General features: G+C 38.1%; 1 protein-coding gene across 1 annotated transcript in view; it reads right to left on the reverse strand.

The window, feature by feature from the left end:
- The window catches only part of LOC149263502 (putative acyl-activating enzyme 16, chloroplastic), a 325,493-nt gene extending 309,276 nt beyond the window's left edge, over window positions 1–16,217 (reverse strand). The window contains exons 1-2 of the mRNA XM_089426351.1: window positions 16,195–16,217; window positions 15,437–15,733 (exon numbers count right to left, since the gene is read on the reverse strand). Of these exons, the coding sequence (XP_089282477.1) occupies window positions 15,437–15,640 (204 nt within the window). The 5' untranslated portion in view covers window positions 15,641–15,733; window positions 16,195–16,217. The remainder of the gene's footprint in view (window positions 1–15,436; window positions 15,734–16,194) is intronic.
- Window positions 16,218–17,496: the final 1,279 nt, after the last annotated feature.

A 17,496-nucleotide genomic window follows, 5' to 3' on the forward strand; every position in this document is an offset into this window, starting at 1 on the left:
AGATCTTGATCAGTTTTGCAATCAAGCTAACAATCGATATGCTGGTATAACCTTCCGTTTAACTTCTTTCTACCAAACGTAGCATTTTAATTGTTCATTAAAGAAACTGTATTGTAAACATTGGAATCCTGTCTCTTGTAAACTTTGTCACTCAAAACAGAGAGCAGACCTGGAAGAAAGAATGAAATTATACTAATAAGTTTCCACAAATAACCAAATATGATTAATGGGACCTGAAAGAATATCAGGAAAACTATAACACAAAACTGGTTAAGGAATCTTCCTTCTCATTAACAAAAAAATGAAAGGAAAGGAAAAGATAATTCAACAGACAACGATGCAACAATATGCCAAAGCACACCTAGACAACGTTGAGAGGAATATGAGCCATAAATCTGTGATAGGAAAGATAACTTTTCTTCCCTGTTCACAACCACAAAATCCCTCACGATTTGCCTAAGGATATCATAGTGTGAAAAATCTGTGGGAATGGGAATTTGTTTTGCAGTCATAGAGATCTCTACCTGTCACTTCCTGCAATGCAAGAGAATAGGTACTTTTCCTAACAATTGATGTCAGCATTCGTCCTCCAAAAGTAGTTAAAGAAATGAGACTTGTTACCGCACACATTAGCAGCCTTGCAAAGGTCCGACAAGATGCTAGAACGGCACTGCTGCCTCAAAATCTAGCAGGCCTTATGAAAGGCTTCACGAAGCAAAGGCCAGACCTTGTTGCAAAAATGAGGGAGATGCCACTGTAATCTAAACAATATTCCTCTTGCTCTTTAATGAAATTGCACCACAACGGAGCCTTCACGGTGATCACCTAAAGGATATTCCAGGTTATATGGCTCAAGGTGATGTAAATGTAGACTAGATAAAGATACTCCTCAATGGACAAGACGTGATTCTTTTTATACAAGAGCAGTGTATAATATGACAAGCCCTAAAAGAGGCACATGTGACCTAGGGCTTCAAGAAATAGATCAACAAAGGAACATCTAGGCCTACAAACACCCAAGAAAGGGTTTGCAATTGATATGATCAACAAAGGAGAAAGCAAACCATCAAATTAAGCCTTAAGTTGAAACCCTAGCTAGGGTTAGGAACTTTCTAGAGCACAAATTACTTGGGGAGAATGATGTCGGCCCTTCTAAGTTCTATGTAGTGTCCCAAATCAACAATTTTTGGAACAAGCTCTTCACATAAAATATGTCATACATTTAATAGAAGATTGCCATGTAAAAATAAGCAAATAAAACACTGCAATCTCATAACGCAATGAACAGGAAATTCTGATCTTTATTATATTAGAAAAACTGGGGTTTACATGCAAATACAACCCATATCGCTCAAATAAATGGCCTCAGACAGATCTACAATAATGTCGCAATCGGCCTCCAAAACAAACTAAAAAACCAATACACTGCAACCTGTGAACCCTGAATGGATTCACCAAGGGATGAGATGGGTGCTCGCCCACTCTCACTGAATCACCAAAGGGTTTCCGTCTTAGGGCTACTATTGGAGTAGAGAACCGGGTTCTCAACCTCACATATAAGAAACAATATCAAAACCAAGTTGTCCTCCAATGGTCTCCTCCTCTTCTTTTATAGATTTGATGGACTCCTCTAGAACCTTCTATTTTATTATTATTTTAATCATGGAGCACTTTTCCCTCTTTTATTTCAATTAAAATATTCTTTTAATGCGGGAAAAGGGTAAATTGGCCACCATGTCTCCTCAGGCCACTAAAACTCATATCTAACCATCCCATCTTGTAGATCTTCCCGTTCTAGTTCCAACGAGCTATTACACTAAGGTGTTCCACCAATTAATCTCCTCGGAATGCCACCTCGAGCATAATTAATTAAGTTATGCCCAATAATAATGTTGATTTCTGAAAGTTGTCGGAATGCGACGGAACAAAAGGCAAACTGTGCAGATGATGGAATATGCCAAGCGAATGCCATCAAATCCCATAAAAACTCCGCAAAACTCCATCGGAAACCCTAATGACATAAACCTGCTCCACTGACCTGGCCATCTCCTGCCCTGGAAATCCACCCTGGCTGCACTATGAAGAAGGATAAAAATGGGGACATGACATTCTAGGGCAAATTTAACTAGGTAAAATGCTAGATTTTGAGTGAAAAGGTTCGACAAGGTAAAATACAAGTCTCTTAAGCTCCAATGTCCATCCAAAAAGGCCCTAATTGAAATTAGCCCTACAAAATAGCCGTAGCAGCTTGCCTTGAAGAACTTAGAAAAATAAAAGGAAGAAAAGTATTGAAGTTTTTGTAGTGTTTGACCAACATAAGGATTCCAAGTGCCTATTAGGCTATTCCTACTTGGGTGATGGAGTTTTTAGGGCTAAATTTAAGCAAAATTGAATTAATGCTTGGAGTAAGGGGGAAAACCCTAGCCCAAAGGGTTAGCTCAATTGGTTGAGTCCCAAGATTTTCCATAAATTTAACATGCAACAATCAACCAAAATTTTCTTTAAATAATATGCATTAAACATGGAACAAGAAGAACCCTAGCATTAATTAATCACATGAAAAACAATATAAATATGCAATTAAACTTACAATTCTTCCATGAAATAGCCTTCTTTCAATCCCAAAAAGGCATCTCCAAGACAAAATCAACCTCCAATAGCAATAGCTACAATAAGATCACATCTCTGCAAGTAGCGAGTTACACATGGCTAAGTCGAGCGAGTTACACATGACTAAGTCAAGCTCTCTAAAGGAGGCCGAAATTCGTGAGTGATGATGAAAAGATACAAATGAGTGATCCTATATTTATATGAGGTCAGTCACTCTCAATAATTAGCCTAAAAGCCATATGACAAGTTTAATTTTGAGTGTACATGAAGAAAATGGGTTACAAACCAACCCAATTGCTCAACACAATAAAATAAACCACTAAAAGCCCACAACTATGGGTCAAAGCTCCTCTCTAGTATGACGCCATGCCCTTTTAGGGAAGATAAAACTCCAAAAACACATGAAATGGGCAATTATGTGTTAAATTTCCAATACTAGCCCATATTTATTTATACCTCAACAATTTATTCCCATAAAATTATAAATATTTTGAATTGCTATGAAAATAAAATCATTGGCATTTAACTTCTCAAATAAAATATTTGCAGCGAAAAAAATAAAATCAAAGAGATCAGTCACATCACAACAATAAGTATAACAATTTTCCTTCATTAAAATCCTCGGGAAAATCTAGGCCTAGATCCACAAGGGAAAAATACACGGAAAAAATGCATTGTTGGAACATGTGACTTGGCCCCCACTAAAAACTCAACCCAAGGAATTTGGCCCACCAAAAAACTGACCTGCTAGAGAATTTAGCCCTGGAGAAATTCGGCCTTCACCACCAACAAATCGACCCTCTCCTTTCCTCCTCGTACAACCCCTTTGCACTCGAGAAAATCAGCCCACTGGATAAATCATCCTCTCTCCACAACTTGGCCTCATCTGCGCTTTGTTGAATGGTGTTGTCATTGATGCCAACGTCAGTATTCATCTAGTTTGCATTGATTGGAAGCTCCAAATGACAAGAATCCCTGGGAACCCCTAGACGCCCTACACTTGTTGAAGATTTTGAGGATGAAGATCGGTGAATTTGCTTATGTAACCATCTTCATTTGATTCTCCTGATTGTGCCAATTCCAATAGTAGGTGGCACATCACGTGGGTCCTCTCAATTGAGGAGATATGGCTTCTCGAAGTTGAAACCCCATTTTTTGGTCAAGAAAACCCAAAGGAGATGCTACAAGCAATTTTATATTATACAAGGAAATTAAAATTAAAAAGGCCTATCCTAGTCAAATTCAAAGGGAGATGTTATCAAGGATATATTATCAAATTTAAATTAAAGTCGGTCCTAAAGGTTGTTCATGTTGGGAATTTTGGCTCCAAAATGAAATTTTAAAATTCAAAATTTGAATTTCAAATCTAAAGTCAGCTTCCCTACTTTTGGGATGAGGTCGGCCCCCTTATTTGTGACCATTCAATCACTATAAAAGTAGGCTCAGATCCTCCACAAAAGATATGAATTCAATGCCTAATATTTTGTGATTTCATCCAAGCTCTATGGCCTAGTATAGTCAAGCAAATCTGAAGATTGGAGGTCGAAATTCCGAGTTAGTTTTGAAAAAATTTCATTGGTTTTTGTCTAAATCAGCTCAGGCTCCTTGAGGCTATTCGCCCCTATTTTTCTGAGATCCTGTGTAAAGAATTTTCGTTGTGACATGGCAATTTTCTGAGATCTGAAACCATGGCATTTTCAGCCCTCCAAGGGCTCACGCCTGAGGCTAATTCTTGGATCTATCTGCGGTCTGATTTATACAAAGGGCATAAAAAAATTGCAGAACATTTTCCGAGGTTATTCGTGGAAGACTAAAGCCCTTTTGCGGACTGTTCTAGGGCAAAATTGCAAGACTAATCACACATCAGTTGGGGTGTATTCTCTGGTGTACTTAGCAGAAATTTTGACCCCTGCAACTTGCACAAACCTTAGAAAACTCGCACGTGTAAGAGAGAAGATGCCCCAAAGCTTCAATTTTTGTCCTTCCTTTGATTTGACCTTCTTGTCCTTGACCTCGCACTTCTTTTTCTCTTCCTGCACTGCAAATCGAACTTGTTGATGGACTGATGCCAAATAGGTCGAGTTCTCCTTCTCTTTATACTGCTTCCACAAGGTCGAATAGCCCCAAACTGGGTCAACTCATCAAGGCAATGCCAACTTTGTGAGAAGGTGAAATATGATTGAGTTGACTCAAAGTATTTTTTCTTTACATGATACAAAAGCCGAAGAAGGGTCGAACAAATATGACAATGACTCTAATGACTCGGGAGAAACCCTAGAAGACTACAATGGAGGCTTTGACCTAATAAATAAATAAAATGAGAATGAAACCCATGCTTCACTATAACTTTCTTTTTGTTCTTTTTCAATTTTACAATAAATACATAATGATAAAATACAATAGTAATTATGAATACCGACCATAGTTACATTTTAAACACTCCCTCTTAACTAGGGAGGTATTCATAATTGTACAAACAGGTACAAGGATGAACTCAAATTGACACGTTCACATAAGAGTATCAGCATACGCAATGCTAGGGATACCAAACTGCCAAGGTATCCAACACATCAAAGATCTAAGTTGCAAGACACTATTTCAAGGGTCCATCAACTCAAGGATCCAAGTGTCATTTTCAAGACACTAATACAAGGATCTAAGACACTAATAGGGACTAAGGTGTCATCAAGGCAACTTGCCACTATAGGTACCATCAAGCTACAGCCCTGGTATCAATCCAACAAGATATAGATACCATCTAGGCCTTCATGCCAAGACACCAACCCTCAAGGATCCAGGTATCATCAAGGTCAAACACTAAAATGGAGCTCCACAAGACTAAGATACCCTCCCACACCGGGATCTAGACATCATCAAGGCCAAACTATAACTGAGATATCAACACTAACCAGGCCAAGATGTCCTCCCATTTACCATCATACGGCCAATTGTATCGTACTCATCTCTCCCTCTCAACCAAATCAAAGATATCCACCAATCTAAGCATGCTTCTAAAATATGCAAACTTCTTGTTGGGGAGATATTTCGTCAACATATCAGCTACTTCTTCCTCTGTCGAAACATACTGCAGCTTCACAACCCCATCTTGTACTAAACTCCTAATATAGTGGTACTTATTATGGATATACTTAGTTCTGGAATGGAACACGGGGTCTTCAGACATTTTGATGTTGCTTTGTTTATCACAATTTATAACTGTGGGATCCAAGGGCCCTCCAAAGAAATCTTATAGAAGCTTCATTAGCCAAACCGCTTCTTTTCCAACTTCACAAGCAGCAACATATTCAGCCTTTGCACTACTCAAAGCAACCAAATCTTGTTTACAACTTATCCAAGAAATCATCGCGAATCCCAGACTAAAACAACCACTAGTAGTGCTTCTCCATCATACTTTAGACAATGATGAATAGTCCCACACAAATCCCTCAAGATATGCTTGGCAGCTATCCAATGATCATGAGACGTGGTTCCAACTAAAATTGACTTAGAACATTCATTGTGTAACATATATCGGGTCTAGTATTCACCAAATACATCAATGAGCCAACCAATTAACGATAACATGTGAGATCAACGAGGCTAGAGTTTGAACTTATCAATTTCTTTAAGTTGATGATCATTGGAGTTGTCATAGGCTTGGAATCCATCATATCGAACTTTTGTGGAATCTTGAAGATATACTTTCCTTGACCAAGATATATTTCTCCAGGTTTCTGCCAAACTTTCAAGCCCAAATAGTAATGCATAAGTCCTAGATCTTTCATTTCAAATTTTGCTGCCAACATCTTCTTACATTCTTGAATTCTATGCTCCACACTTATAAGAAGTAAATCATCCACATATAACAGAATAATGATTGGTTCATTCTTTACTACTTTGATGTAGAGGTTTGGGTCTGCAGAGCTTTTGACAAATCCAATCCTTAAAAGATAGGCATCCATTCTAGCATACCAAGCTCTAGGTGCTTGTTTCAAGCCATATAGAGCTTTCTTCAACCTGCAGACGTGAGATTCCTTGCTATGTATCTCAAAACCTTCTAGTTGTTCAATGTACACTTCTTCATCTATGGTTCCATTCAAGAAAGTTGTTTTGACATCCATCTAGTGGATGTTCCATCCCATAGTAGCTGCTAAAGAAATCAAGGATCTAATGGTAGTGTACCTGGTTGTAGGAGCAAATGTTTCTTCATAGTCCACACCTTCCTTTTGAGAGAAACCCCTTGCTACAAATCTTGCTTTGTATTTATCTATGCTCCCATCAACAACATGTTTGATTTTGTAGATCCATTTAGAGGTGACAACAGATTTGTCACTAGGTCTAGGAACAATTTCCCAAACCCCATTCTTCATGATTGATTGATATTCTTCTTGCATGGCTTTCTTCCATTCATCATGATGAGCGGCTTGTTCAAATGTGGTTGGTTCTACTTCAATTAGTTTCGACATATAAGCTGCATATCCAGAGTACCTCTTTGGTTTCTTGCTTTGTCTAAAAGTATCTTTTGTTGCTCCATGTCCTTCGACATCTTCAAGTGTAGCTTTTAACCAATTTGGCCTCTTCTTTACTTCGGGAATGATTGTAGGTTGAATGGGTTCACTTGGTCCTTCTTCTTCTTGATTTGTAGGTGCTTTGTCATGTTGCTCTTCTTCTTCAAAGAGTGGTATATCTTCTTCATCGAATTCAACGGGAATATCTTTGGACTTTTTGTATGCAAAGCTTTCATCAAATATGACATCTCTACTAACTTCAATTTGACAATCTTCCTTTATGTAGATTCTATAAGCCTTTGATGAAAGACTATAACCGACAAAGATACCCTTCATACTAGTAGAATCTAGCTTCTTTCTTTTATCCTTGGAATATGAATGTAGGCAGGGCATCCAAAAATACGAAAATGATCTACATATGGTTTCTTCCCTAAGAATGCTTCTTCCGGTGTCATATTTTCAAGAATTCTATGAGGACTTCTATTTTGTATGTATATTGTTGTCATAGTTGCTTCTCCCCATAAGAATTTTGGAAGGTCTTGGTCATATATCATGGTTCTTATGCATTCTTCAATGGTCCTATTCTTTCTCTCTGCTACTCCATTTTGTTGAGGATTATAGGGAACTATGAGCTCCCTCTTAATACCTGCTTCCTTGCAAAAGGCTATGAGTTCCTTAGATGTATACTCACCACCATTGTTGGATCTAAGGGTTTTTATCTTCCTTTCTGTCAAGATCTCCACTTTTGATTTGAATTCTTTGAACTTTTCAAAAACTTCATCCTTAGATTTGAGAAGATAAATCCAAGTTTTTCTAGAGTGATCATCAATGAAGGTCACATAATATAGATGGCCTCCAAGAGATTTATCTACCATTGGTCCACACACATCGGAATGAATGAGGTCTAATACTTCTTTAGACCTTGTGTCACTGCTTGTAAATGGTTTCTTTGTATTCTTTCCCAAAGCACATCCCTTACATACTCCTTCATGGTCCTCCTTTAAGTTGAGGATGTCTTTCACCATTTGACTTAGGGAGGGCAATATTTTATAATGAAGGTGTCCATATCTTATATGCCAAAGCTCAGAGGGACTAATATCCATATGAACAAGAGCTTGAGGAGGAGGTGTTAGAAGTCTATACAACCTCCCCTCACGAATCCCAATAACCCTATATTTTTCAATATTAGAGTCCCTTCCCCAAACAAGAACTTTTCCATCTATAAAGGCAATCCTATCTCCTTTATCTTCTAGACAAGAAATAGAAAGTAAATTCTTTTTCAAACCTAGGACATAGAGAATGTTGTTAAGGTGAAACTTTCCACCATCTTCTAGGTTTAATGAAGTAGATCCAAAACCTTTGACTACATAGCTATTGTTGTCTCCAAGCTCCACTGAATGAGATGATGGTCCTTATCATAAGGTTTGAAGTTGTCCACTTTCTCTTGTCATGTGGCTTGAGGCTCCATTATCAATGATCCAAGCATTGTCATCATCAAATGTACCTGTAAGTGCAACTACGAATCCTCCAATTTTGACTCTCCTAGATAGATTGTAGATGATCTTGACACCAAAGCTTCTTGCAACTTCCAAGAGATCTTTAAGGGTCTTTGAGTTCCATCTTCAAATAGTTTGCCATAGATGAGAGAGATCTTCCTTCCAAGGGTGCTTTCCTTCCTTCAAATGGTAGCCAACAAAGTGATCCTCCTTCTTAGCTCTAATACCATGTTGAGAAATCAATGCATATAGTTATCAGGGTTATGATTCCTCTTTTCTTGATAATTATTTGTGATTTGTGTTGGCTTCTTTTCTTCTTTAATATGTTGTCTTTCATCAAGCAATTACTAAATCAAAAATGCATGAAGATCACAAGAACAAGAGACACAAGATGTAGGCACTCAGCCAAGGGAAAACCTAGTCAAACTCTTCTTCTATAATCGAACCAAGTCAAAGTGAGACAATCCAAGACCTTTTGACGAAGACAAAGACCTCCTCCAATCACCAAGTCATCCCTCCTTCCAAGTAGACAAACACTGTCAAATTCAACAAGAGTTACTTCCTTCAAAATTGCTTCAATCTGGAATTTCAGCCCCCCTGCAGCTCAGAATTTCAAACATGCAGTTACTACAGAAATTTTGGCCCCTGCAATTTGCCCAGAAACCCTAGAAAACTCGCACTGTGAGAGAGAAGATGTCCCAATGCTTTGATTTTTGTCCTTCCTTTGATTTAACCTTTTTGTCCTTGACTTTGCACTTCTTTTCTCTTCCTGCACTGCAGATCGAACTTGTTAATGGATTGATGCCAAATAAGTCGAGTTCTCCTTCTATTTATACTGCTTCCACAAGGTCGAATAGCCCTAAGCTGGGCCGACTTCATCAAGGCAGGGCCGACTTGGTGAGGAGGTGAAATGCGATTGATTTGACTCAAAGTAATTTTTCTTTACATGATACAAAAGCCCAAGAAGGGTCTAATAAATATGACAATGACTCTAATGACTCCAGAGAAACCCTAGAAGCCTACAATGGAGGATTTTACCTAATAAATAAATAAATGAGCATGAAACCCATGCTTCAAAATAATTTTATTTTTCTTCTTTTTCAATTTTACAATAAATACATAATGATAAAGTACAATAGTATCGACCATAGTTACATTTTCAACACCCAAAACATGTCAAAATAATTTGAAATGTCGATGATTGGTGAGTTGTCTTACTTTCTTGGACTTCAAGTAACTCGAACCAAAGCAAGTATACGCATATCACAAGAAAAATATCTTAGAGATATGCTTAAGCGATTTGGGATGGAAGAATGTGCTATTGTGAGCACACCTATGATTATAGGTTGCAAACTAAGTAAGGATGACGAATCTCCTATGGTGGATGCTACTCTTTACAGATCAATGATTGGAGGACTTTTATATCTAACAGTTTCACGACTAGACATCATGCAGGCAGTAGGAATGGTGGCAAGATTCCAATCAACCCCTAAGGAATCTCATATGCTAGTTGTAAAGAGAATACTCAGATACCTGAAAGGCACTCTTGATTTTGGACTATGGTACCCTAAGAGCACAAATCTTACCTTGACAACATATATTGATGCAGATTGGGCAGGAAGCATTGATGATCGAAAGAGTACCAATGGGAATGCATTCTTCTTGGGAGATTGTCTTATGTCTTGGATTAGCAAGAAACAATCATCTATATCCCTCTCTACAGTTGAAGCTGAATATATAGCAACAGCAGATTATTGTACACAAATCCTATGGATGAAGGAAGCCTTGAAGGATGTCAACATAGAAACAAATCAACCTATCACCATCTACTATGACAACACCAGTGCAATCAACCTCTCAAAGAATCTAGTCATGCATTTGAAGACAAAACATATCCCAATCAAGTATCACTTCCTCCAAGAATAGGTTGCAGAGCAGAACATCAAAATGGAGTATGTCAACACTAAGGAACAAATTGCAGATATCTTCACAAAACCCCTACCTCGAGAAGCATTTGAACATCTTTGTCAAAAGATGGGGGTCATCTCTCTTGCATCCCATTAGAGCATCCCTTTGCTATTGATGTCAAAGGGGGAGAATATGAAAAGGGGAGTAGCACGGTGACAAGGGGAGCAGCACGATTATAGGGGGGGTAACATGAATACAATGACAAAGGGAGCAACATGTGAGTAGGTTGTTGCCATCAATAACAAAGGGGGAGATTGTTGGTCAAATATTTGTTTTAATGTCGAAGGAGACACCAGCTCAAGGAAATAATTATTTAGGCTTGTTGAGGACTCCAAGCCCTTTCCAATGAGCTATAGCATGCCTCCTCACTCCTTTCAATGAGGAGAAATGATTTTTTAATGGGGAAAAATCAATGTTTGACCTCCTCTACAGGTCGGCCTACATGAGCATAAGTCAGCCCCTCTCCCAAAATATGTGTCTATTCAAAATAGGGTTGAACAAGTATAAATAGAAGTTGTGACTCTTCATTCCAACCATCTAACTCGGCCAAAGCAAGGAAGACAAGCATTCGATCTGAAGTGAAGAGAAGAAGTTCATAACTCATGAACTTGGTGGCAAGCTAAAAGAAGAATTTGTTTTTGGGTTTCTTGGATCTGATTTTTCTTGGAAATTTTGGTTACTCTTTTTTGAATATTCCTTGTCATGGATTCGTTGAATTTTTAGCCTCCTTTTGGATCAGAAGTTCGGCCTTTTTAGCAGACATCTTGGAGCAGATTCTCGGCCTCTCTTGGAGTAGATATATCTGAGCAAAGAGCAGACATTCAGCCTTCTGTTTCACCCCCTCTGTGGCTCGTGTCTGTGACCAAACTATGGTTCGACCTGTGCTCAAACTTCAGCCATTTCTGTGGCTCAATTCTGTGACAATTAGCTCTTAACACAGCTCGACCAGCCTCAGAATTGTGTAGCAGATCTTGACCTTATTAGGAGCAGACCTCTGGTTTATTAGGAGCAGACCATGATTTGGAAAGGAGTGGGGTTTGGGCTTGTTGGATCAATAGACCTACTTGGCAAACCTTGAACTCATCTTGGAGTAGTTTTTCAGCCCACCTTCAATGGCAGACCTCTGGGTTCATTAGAGGAGACTTGAACTTGAGAAGGAGCAGGTATTTGGGCTTATTGGATCACTCATGTTGAGCAGACCTACTTGGTCTTCGAGCAGACTCCTATCTCGCCTCTTGTGGAGCTGACCAGTGACATCCTTGGAATAGTTTTTGAGAGTATAATGAAGATTCTTTAGAGCAGAGATTTGAAGACCTTGAAGCTATTATTGGAGTAGCCTCATTGAAGAACTTTTGTGTTGACTTGAAGACTATGTTGGAGCAAATTTATTGTGGAGAACCGAGCAGCTTCATTGAAGACTTGTTGAGCTAATATAGAGCAGGTATCTTTGTCTACACTTGGAGCACTATTGGAGGCAACCTTGAAAGCATTATTGGAGTCAATCTTGAAGCAATTTGGAGGACTATTGAAGGGTATCTTGGAAGCACTATTGAAGGCATTTGAAGACCTTGTTGGAGAAGTATTGGAACCTGTTGAAGTGAGTCTTGAATCTATTGTTTTTCTAGCAAGTTTTTGGAGCTTGGATTGATTAAGAGGATTGGAGTCCTCAAGTTGACCAAGTTGGATCTTGGATTGTTAAGAGGATTGGAGTCCTCAAATTGACTAAGTTGGAGCTTAGATTTGCATAGAGGATTAGAGTCCTCACTCAAGGTTGGAGCCTTGAAAAGTAAAAGAATTCGTTGTAAAAGAGGATTGGAGTCCTCACTATTTTTTTATCAATAAAATTATTTATGTTCTATCTCTTGTGTTCTGGTTTATTTTGTGATAAAAATCTTAACTAGCATAAAATAACAATTGAAAGAAACATTGATTCACCCGCCCTCTCAGTATTTCCAACAACAAAATGTCTCCCTTGTTGAGAGGGAGTGTTGATGTCTTTGCAGGGTCAGGCAAACCATCCCCTTAGAAGCCAGACAAACCTGGTTGGGTCATTCTGATTTGACTAGGGAAGATAGATACATTCACCTGAGTAGCCATGAAGGACTTTGGCTAGGTCATGTTGATTTGACCAGGGGTGAATGGCCCAGGGCAATTGCAGGATTGGACAAATCTTCTCCTAAGAAGCTAAAAGGACTTGGTTAGGTCATGCTGATTTGACCAAAGGATATAGATGTAATTCAACTGAGAAGCCATAAAGGGCTTTGGTTGGGCCAATTCGCCAAGGGTGAATGGTCCAAGGGCATATCTTCTCCTGAGAAGCCATAAGGAACCTTAGTTGGGTCATGCTGATTTGACCAGAGGAGATTGATACATTTACCTGAGGAGCCATAATGGATTTTGGTCGAGCCATGCTAATTTGGCCAGGGGTAAATGGCCCAAGGTACTCACATTGCCTACTCTAGGATGGAGTGATCTATAGACATGGATGTGACTATAGATGTGCATGTGAGGAGTCACATTGCCTACTCCAGGACGGAGCATATCTTCTCCTGAGAAGCTTAGTTGGGTCATGCTGATTTCACCAAAGGAGATTGATACATTTACCTGAGGAGCCATAATGGACTTTGGCTGAGCCATGCTAATTTGGCCAGGGGTAAATGGCCCAAGATACTCACATTGCCTACTCTAGGATGGAGTGATCTATAGACATGCATGTGACTATAGGCGTGCATGTGAGGAGTCACATTGCCTGCTCCAGGACGGAGTGAGTTTTAAACATGCATCAACATAGCAAGCTCATAAATTTTTCTTATGAAGGAGAAATTTTAGCTAAGGGGAAATTTGTTGCAGCGAAGGAGAATATCTCCCTCGCTAAGAGGAAGTGTTGATTTTTAGGTAGCATCGGGAGGTATTCCCGCATGCCAAGAGGTCACCTAAGTCGGCCTAGAAGAATTGTGAAAATTAAAATTAAAATTTTATTTTTTGGGCATCATGTAGGTTCAAAAAGGGCAAAGTCAACCCCACCATGAAAGGGTGTGTCTCTTCGTCAAAATTCAACCCATTCAACATGCATATATACATGATGTAACGCTTCATTTTGATCATTCATCATCACATCGTCTCTCGTCTAGAGTAGTAGCACGTGTGACAAAAGGAGGTCGAATTGACTTGACTTTGACAAAGTTGAAGGAGGGCAGGTTGACCACATTTGACCGAACGACAGAAGCCGAGATTGACCACAGCTGACCAAACTGCAAGAGCCGAGTTTGACCACATTTGACCAAGTTGCAGGAGCCGCAGTCAACCACAGTTTACCGCAAGAGCCACAGAGCCAAATTTAACTGTAGCGCTGACCACAGGTCTGAGTTTGACCAGGCTGGTTTGACCACAGATTTTGGGCACTTTGACCAGCGTTGACTTATGGTTATTTTTGGCAGTTTGACCAGCCTTGACCTGATGGAGTTTGACCATATTTGTCTAGTACTTTGACTTGGGTATTGGCACAGATTTCTAGACAAAATATTGATTTGTAAACCTTGCTAAAGAATAATTTCTCCTAGAAGAAAAGTTGTTTGATTTTCTCCCAAGTTTGAGTTTCCCAAGGGTAAATTTGTTGTCTCTATTGTGCATGGCTGTCTTTCTCTGATCTGTACTGTTTCCGCTGCATTTACTGTTGAGATTTTCTGAAGTGTAATTGCTAAATGATATCAGTGAGAATACTGTGTGCGGAAATCATTAGGAAGTAACTATCTAGCAGAAAATTGTATTCTACTGTGCATCTTGTAGAAAATTCATCATATTCTTGATAGAGGGCGACTTAATAGAGGAGTATCTAGCACAGGCAAGCATACTTGCCTATGTGAAGTAAAGCACGTGGTTTAAAGGGAGAGTTAATACACCATTCATTAACTTTGACCCAGAGTTTGAGCATCTTTTCTCTCCCACTTCTAGGATGCACCTTCTCTCTCTCTCTCTTCTCATTTTATATAAGGAATAGTTGGGGACCATTATTTGTGAGATTGGAATGTTTTTCACAGGTTTCAGGGGCTCTTTGCAACCACATTCTTCCATCCTTTCCAGACTTCACAACACATCCATTACTACACGCCATAGATTGACAGGGAAGCCCCTAGCTTATTGTATCTATGATTGATTTCTGAACTCTATGATAATATATCAGAGTTCTTCTATGTATTCAGCTCTTGCTCCCTGAACTTTCAATGTTGTTTTATGTGTGCAATCATGCAGTAGAGCTTGTGTTGTTACTTTCATGCATTTGTTTCAAATTTCTATTTCACTCAAGCCACATGTTCTTCTTCTTTCTTTCTCATGCTCACTAATGAAATTTAATTAAAGAAACTAATCCTGACGATGGATCCTGTTATGGATCCAAACGTAGACCTGAAATACTAAACACCATGGATAATCCGATCAATCAGCCACTGGGGAACCGAATTTCTGGCATGAAGTGGCCAATTGAATTGACCATCTGAATTTTTTTATAAAATTTGTAAAAGGGTGTAGATTTTTTAGGACAAACTTAATAAATCTAAAAACAAAATTCTGCTTTTGAAAAACATACAATAAACAAAACTGTATTTTTTAAAGTGATAATGATATATTCACACTTTTCAGTATTCATACGTATTTTGGCAGCTTAATTTTAAGTTAAAAAAAAAAAGGGGTTAAGTTACTATGAAAGAAATATGTTCCTAACTTGAACCCAGATATTTGGTTTTCAAAATATGAAAATACCAAGTTGTGCCTGCAAGTTACTGAAATTTTAAATTCCAAACAAAAACAAGAAACCTAACACTATTCATAAACTCAGATAACAAAATTATGTTATTTCACCTCAATCGTGCATAAAATCCGAGATTTTTGACTCTTAAGAAACAGGTTCCTTCCATTTCTCCGCAGTAAAAACCTAGCCCACCCTTGTCCATTCCATCCCGCAAAAGGCTTAAGCATTCTTTCATTTTTATCACCGCTGAACCCTCTAGTAGAACTCGGGAAGCCGTGGCCTCGCACTTGGACTTGAAATAAACCGGGCATCATAAAAAGTTTTAACTGCGGACGAACGATAATAAAAATAAGATCTAGATCGACCTCTCGACTACAAAGATTACGCTCAGGGATAAGGAAGCTCCCCTGCAAAAAACGTAAAATTACAAAGATTACGCTCAGAGATAAGGAAGCTCCCCTCCAAAAAAAACATAAAATTGAGCAGTTTTTAGAAGAAGTCTGAATAGATGCCTAAAATGCGAATGAGAGTCTCCCTGTGGATGTAATTCATAAGATTTCTAAGCCAATGCTAATCAATGAATGAGTATATATGTCTTGTAATACATTTTAATGAGGAATGGCTGACAATTTGAATTGAAATGACTCTGAACTAAAAAAATGTAGAGTTCAGACTACCCGAAATAATGTTTGATTTCAGAGGATTTGCGTATTTGATTTCAGAGGATTTTCATATCTCTTTACTCCGTATATCATATAAGGATAGAATGACGATTTGCGTATCTCTTTGCACTGTATATCATATATGTAAGGATAAAATGACGCTGACGGCACAAGAAGGCTGCTATTAGCGCTCTTGTTTTGCAAACCTTGTTCTCACTTATCGCGTGGCTTTATGGCGTTATGTCTCATTTCTGCCGAGATTGACCATAATGAGCATCCCGACAACCATTGCTGTGAAATTCTCTTTCATGTCGTGCTGCGTGGGTATTGGCATCGTCCCTCGAGAACTTACCTGGAAACTCTCTTCCCTTTTATCTTACCTTCCTTGTGGGTCCACGGTACCATAAACGCTCGTTCGGCCTTATTTTACTGTACAGTAAGAAGAAATGGTTTAACCTTTCATTTTTTATTTTTTCAAGTTTACATCATAAAGTCTTGCATGGCCTATCGAGGCCATAATTTCTCATGGAGGGCTAAATTCTCGCTGGAATTTGGCGAGAAAAAATCAAAAAAAATAATTTGAGAGTGTTAAAATTGTTTCACACAATCAAAAACTTCCTAAAATTTGATAATTTGTAAAAATATAGTTGAATTTCCATGAGATTTTTATGAAATCCTAAGAGATGCTACTTAAATCTAACATGAACAATAGAGCCATTGCTTGCAAAAAAAACGCTCCATGAACTGAAGAGCCTGAGCAGTAGTCGTAGATGTAATGCAATGTGAACAGCCCTGTCAATCTGAAGCAGGTTGGGTAGATTAAGGTAGTCGCAGATGTAATGCAATGTGAACAGGCCCTATAGTTTAAAGAAATAAGGTGTAAAAACCTTACAAAAATATAATTTAATAAACAAAATAGTAACTTTGCCATGAGCGTAATTTTAGAATCTACTTAATGAAGTATATAATCAGATCCATGTGCAAGCTCTCCGCAAACATACTAAACAAATCTAAAATGTTTTTTTTCTGACCAATAGTAATTATTTTTTATTTTTTGTTTAAACAAAACTGAATATGTGTTTGCATTAAAAATTAATGGTCAAACCATCCCAAAAAAAATTAATACAAATTAATACAAATAACTTATTAGTGTATATATTACCTAATAAACCGAGGAAACCAAAGTACAACTTTGGAAAGCATTACATATATCTAGATTTATAAAAGCCTCTAAACTTAACATACGTGAACACCATGATGTCATAGATCATTTATTCTACAAGCTCAAAGAACAAGGTGAAAGCCATGATGTCATAGATTATTTATGGCAGAAGCTCAAAGAACAAGGAGAATGTTATTCTTGTTTGAGAATAAAGTATATTTAAATGAGGAAAATAAATTGTTGTTTAAACAAATGTTATAGAGTAGTTTAGTCTATCATTTAAGTTAAATTATGATAAGAGAAAATTTGTATAAAAAATTATAATTTATATTAGTTAATGTTAGTC

Source organism: Pinus tabuliformis, chromosome 6, assembly GCF_031772625.1.
Source record: "Pinus tabuliformis cultivar Carrire ecotype Pingquan chromosome 6, CPIR1, whole genome shotgun sequence".
In the NCBI taxonomy this organism is placed as follows: Eukaryota; Viridiplantae; Streptophyta; class Pinopsida; order Pinales; family Pinaceae; genus Pinus; species Pinus tabuliformis.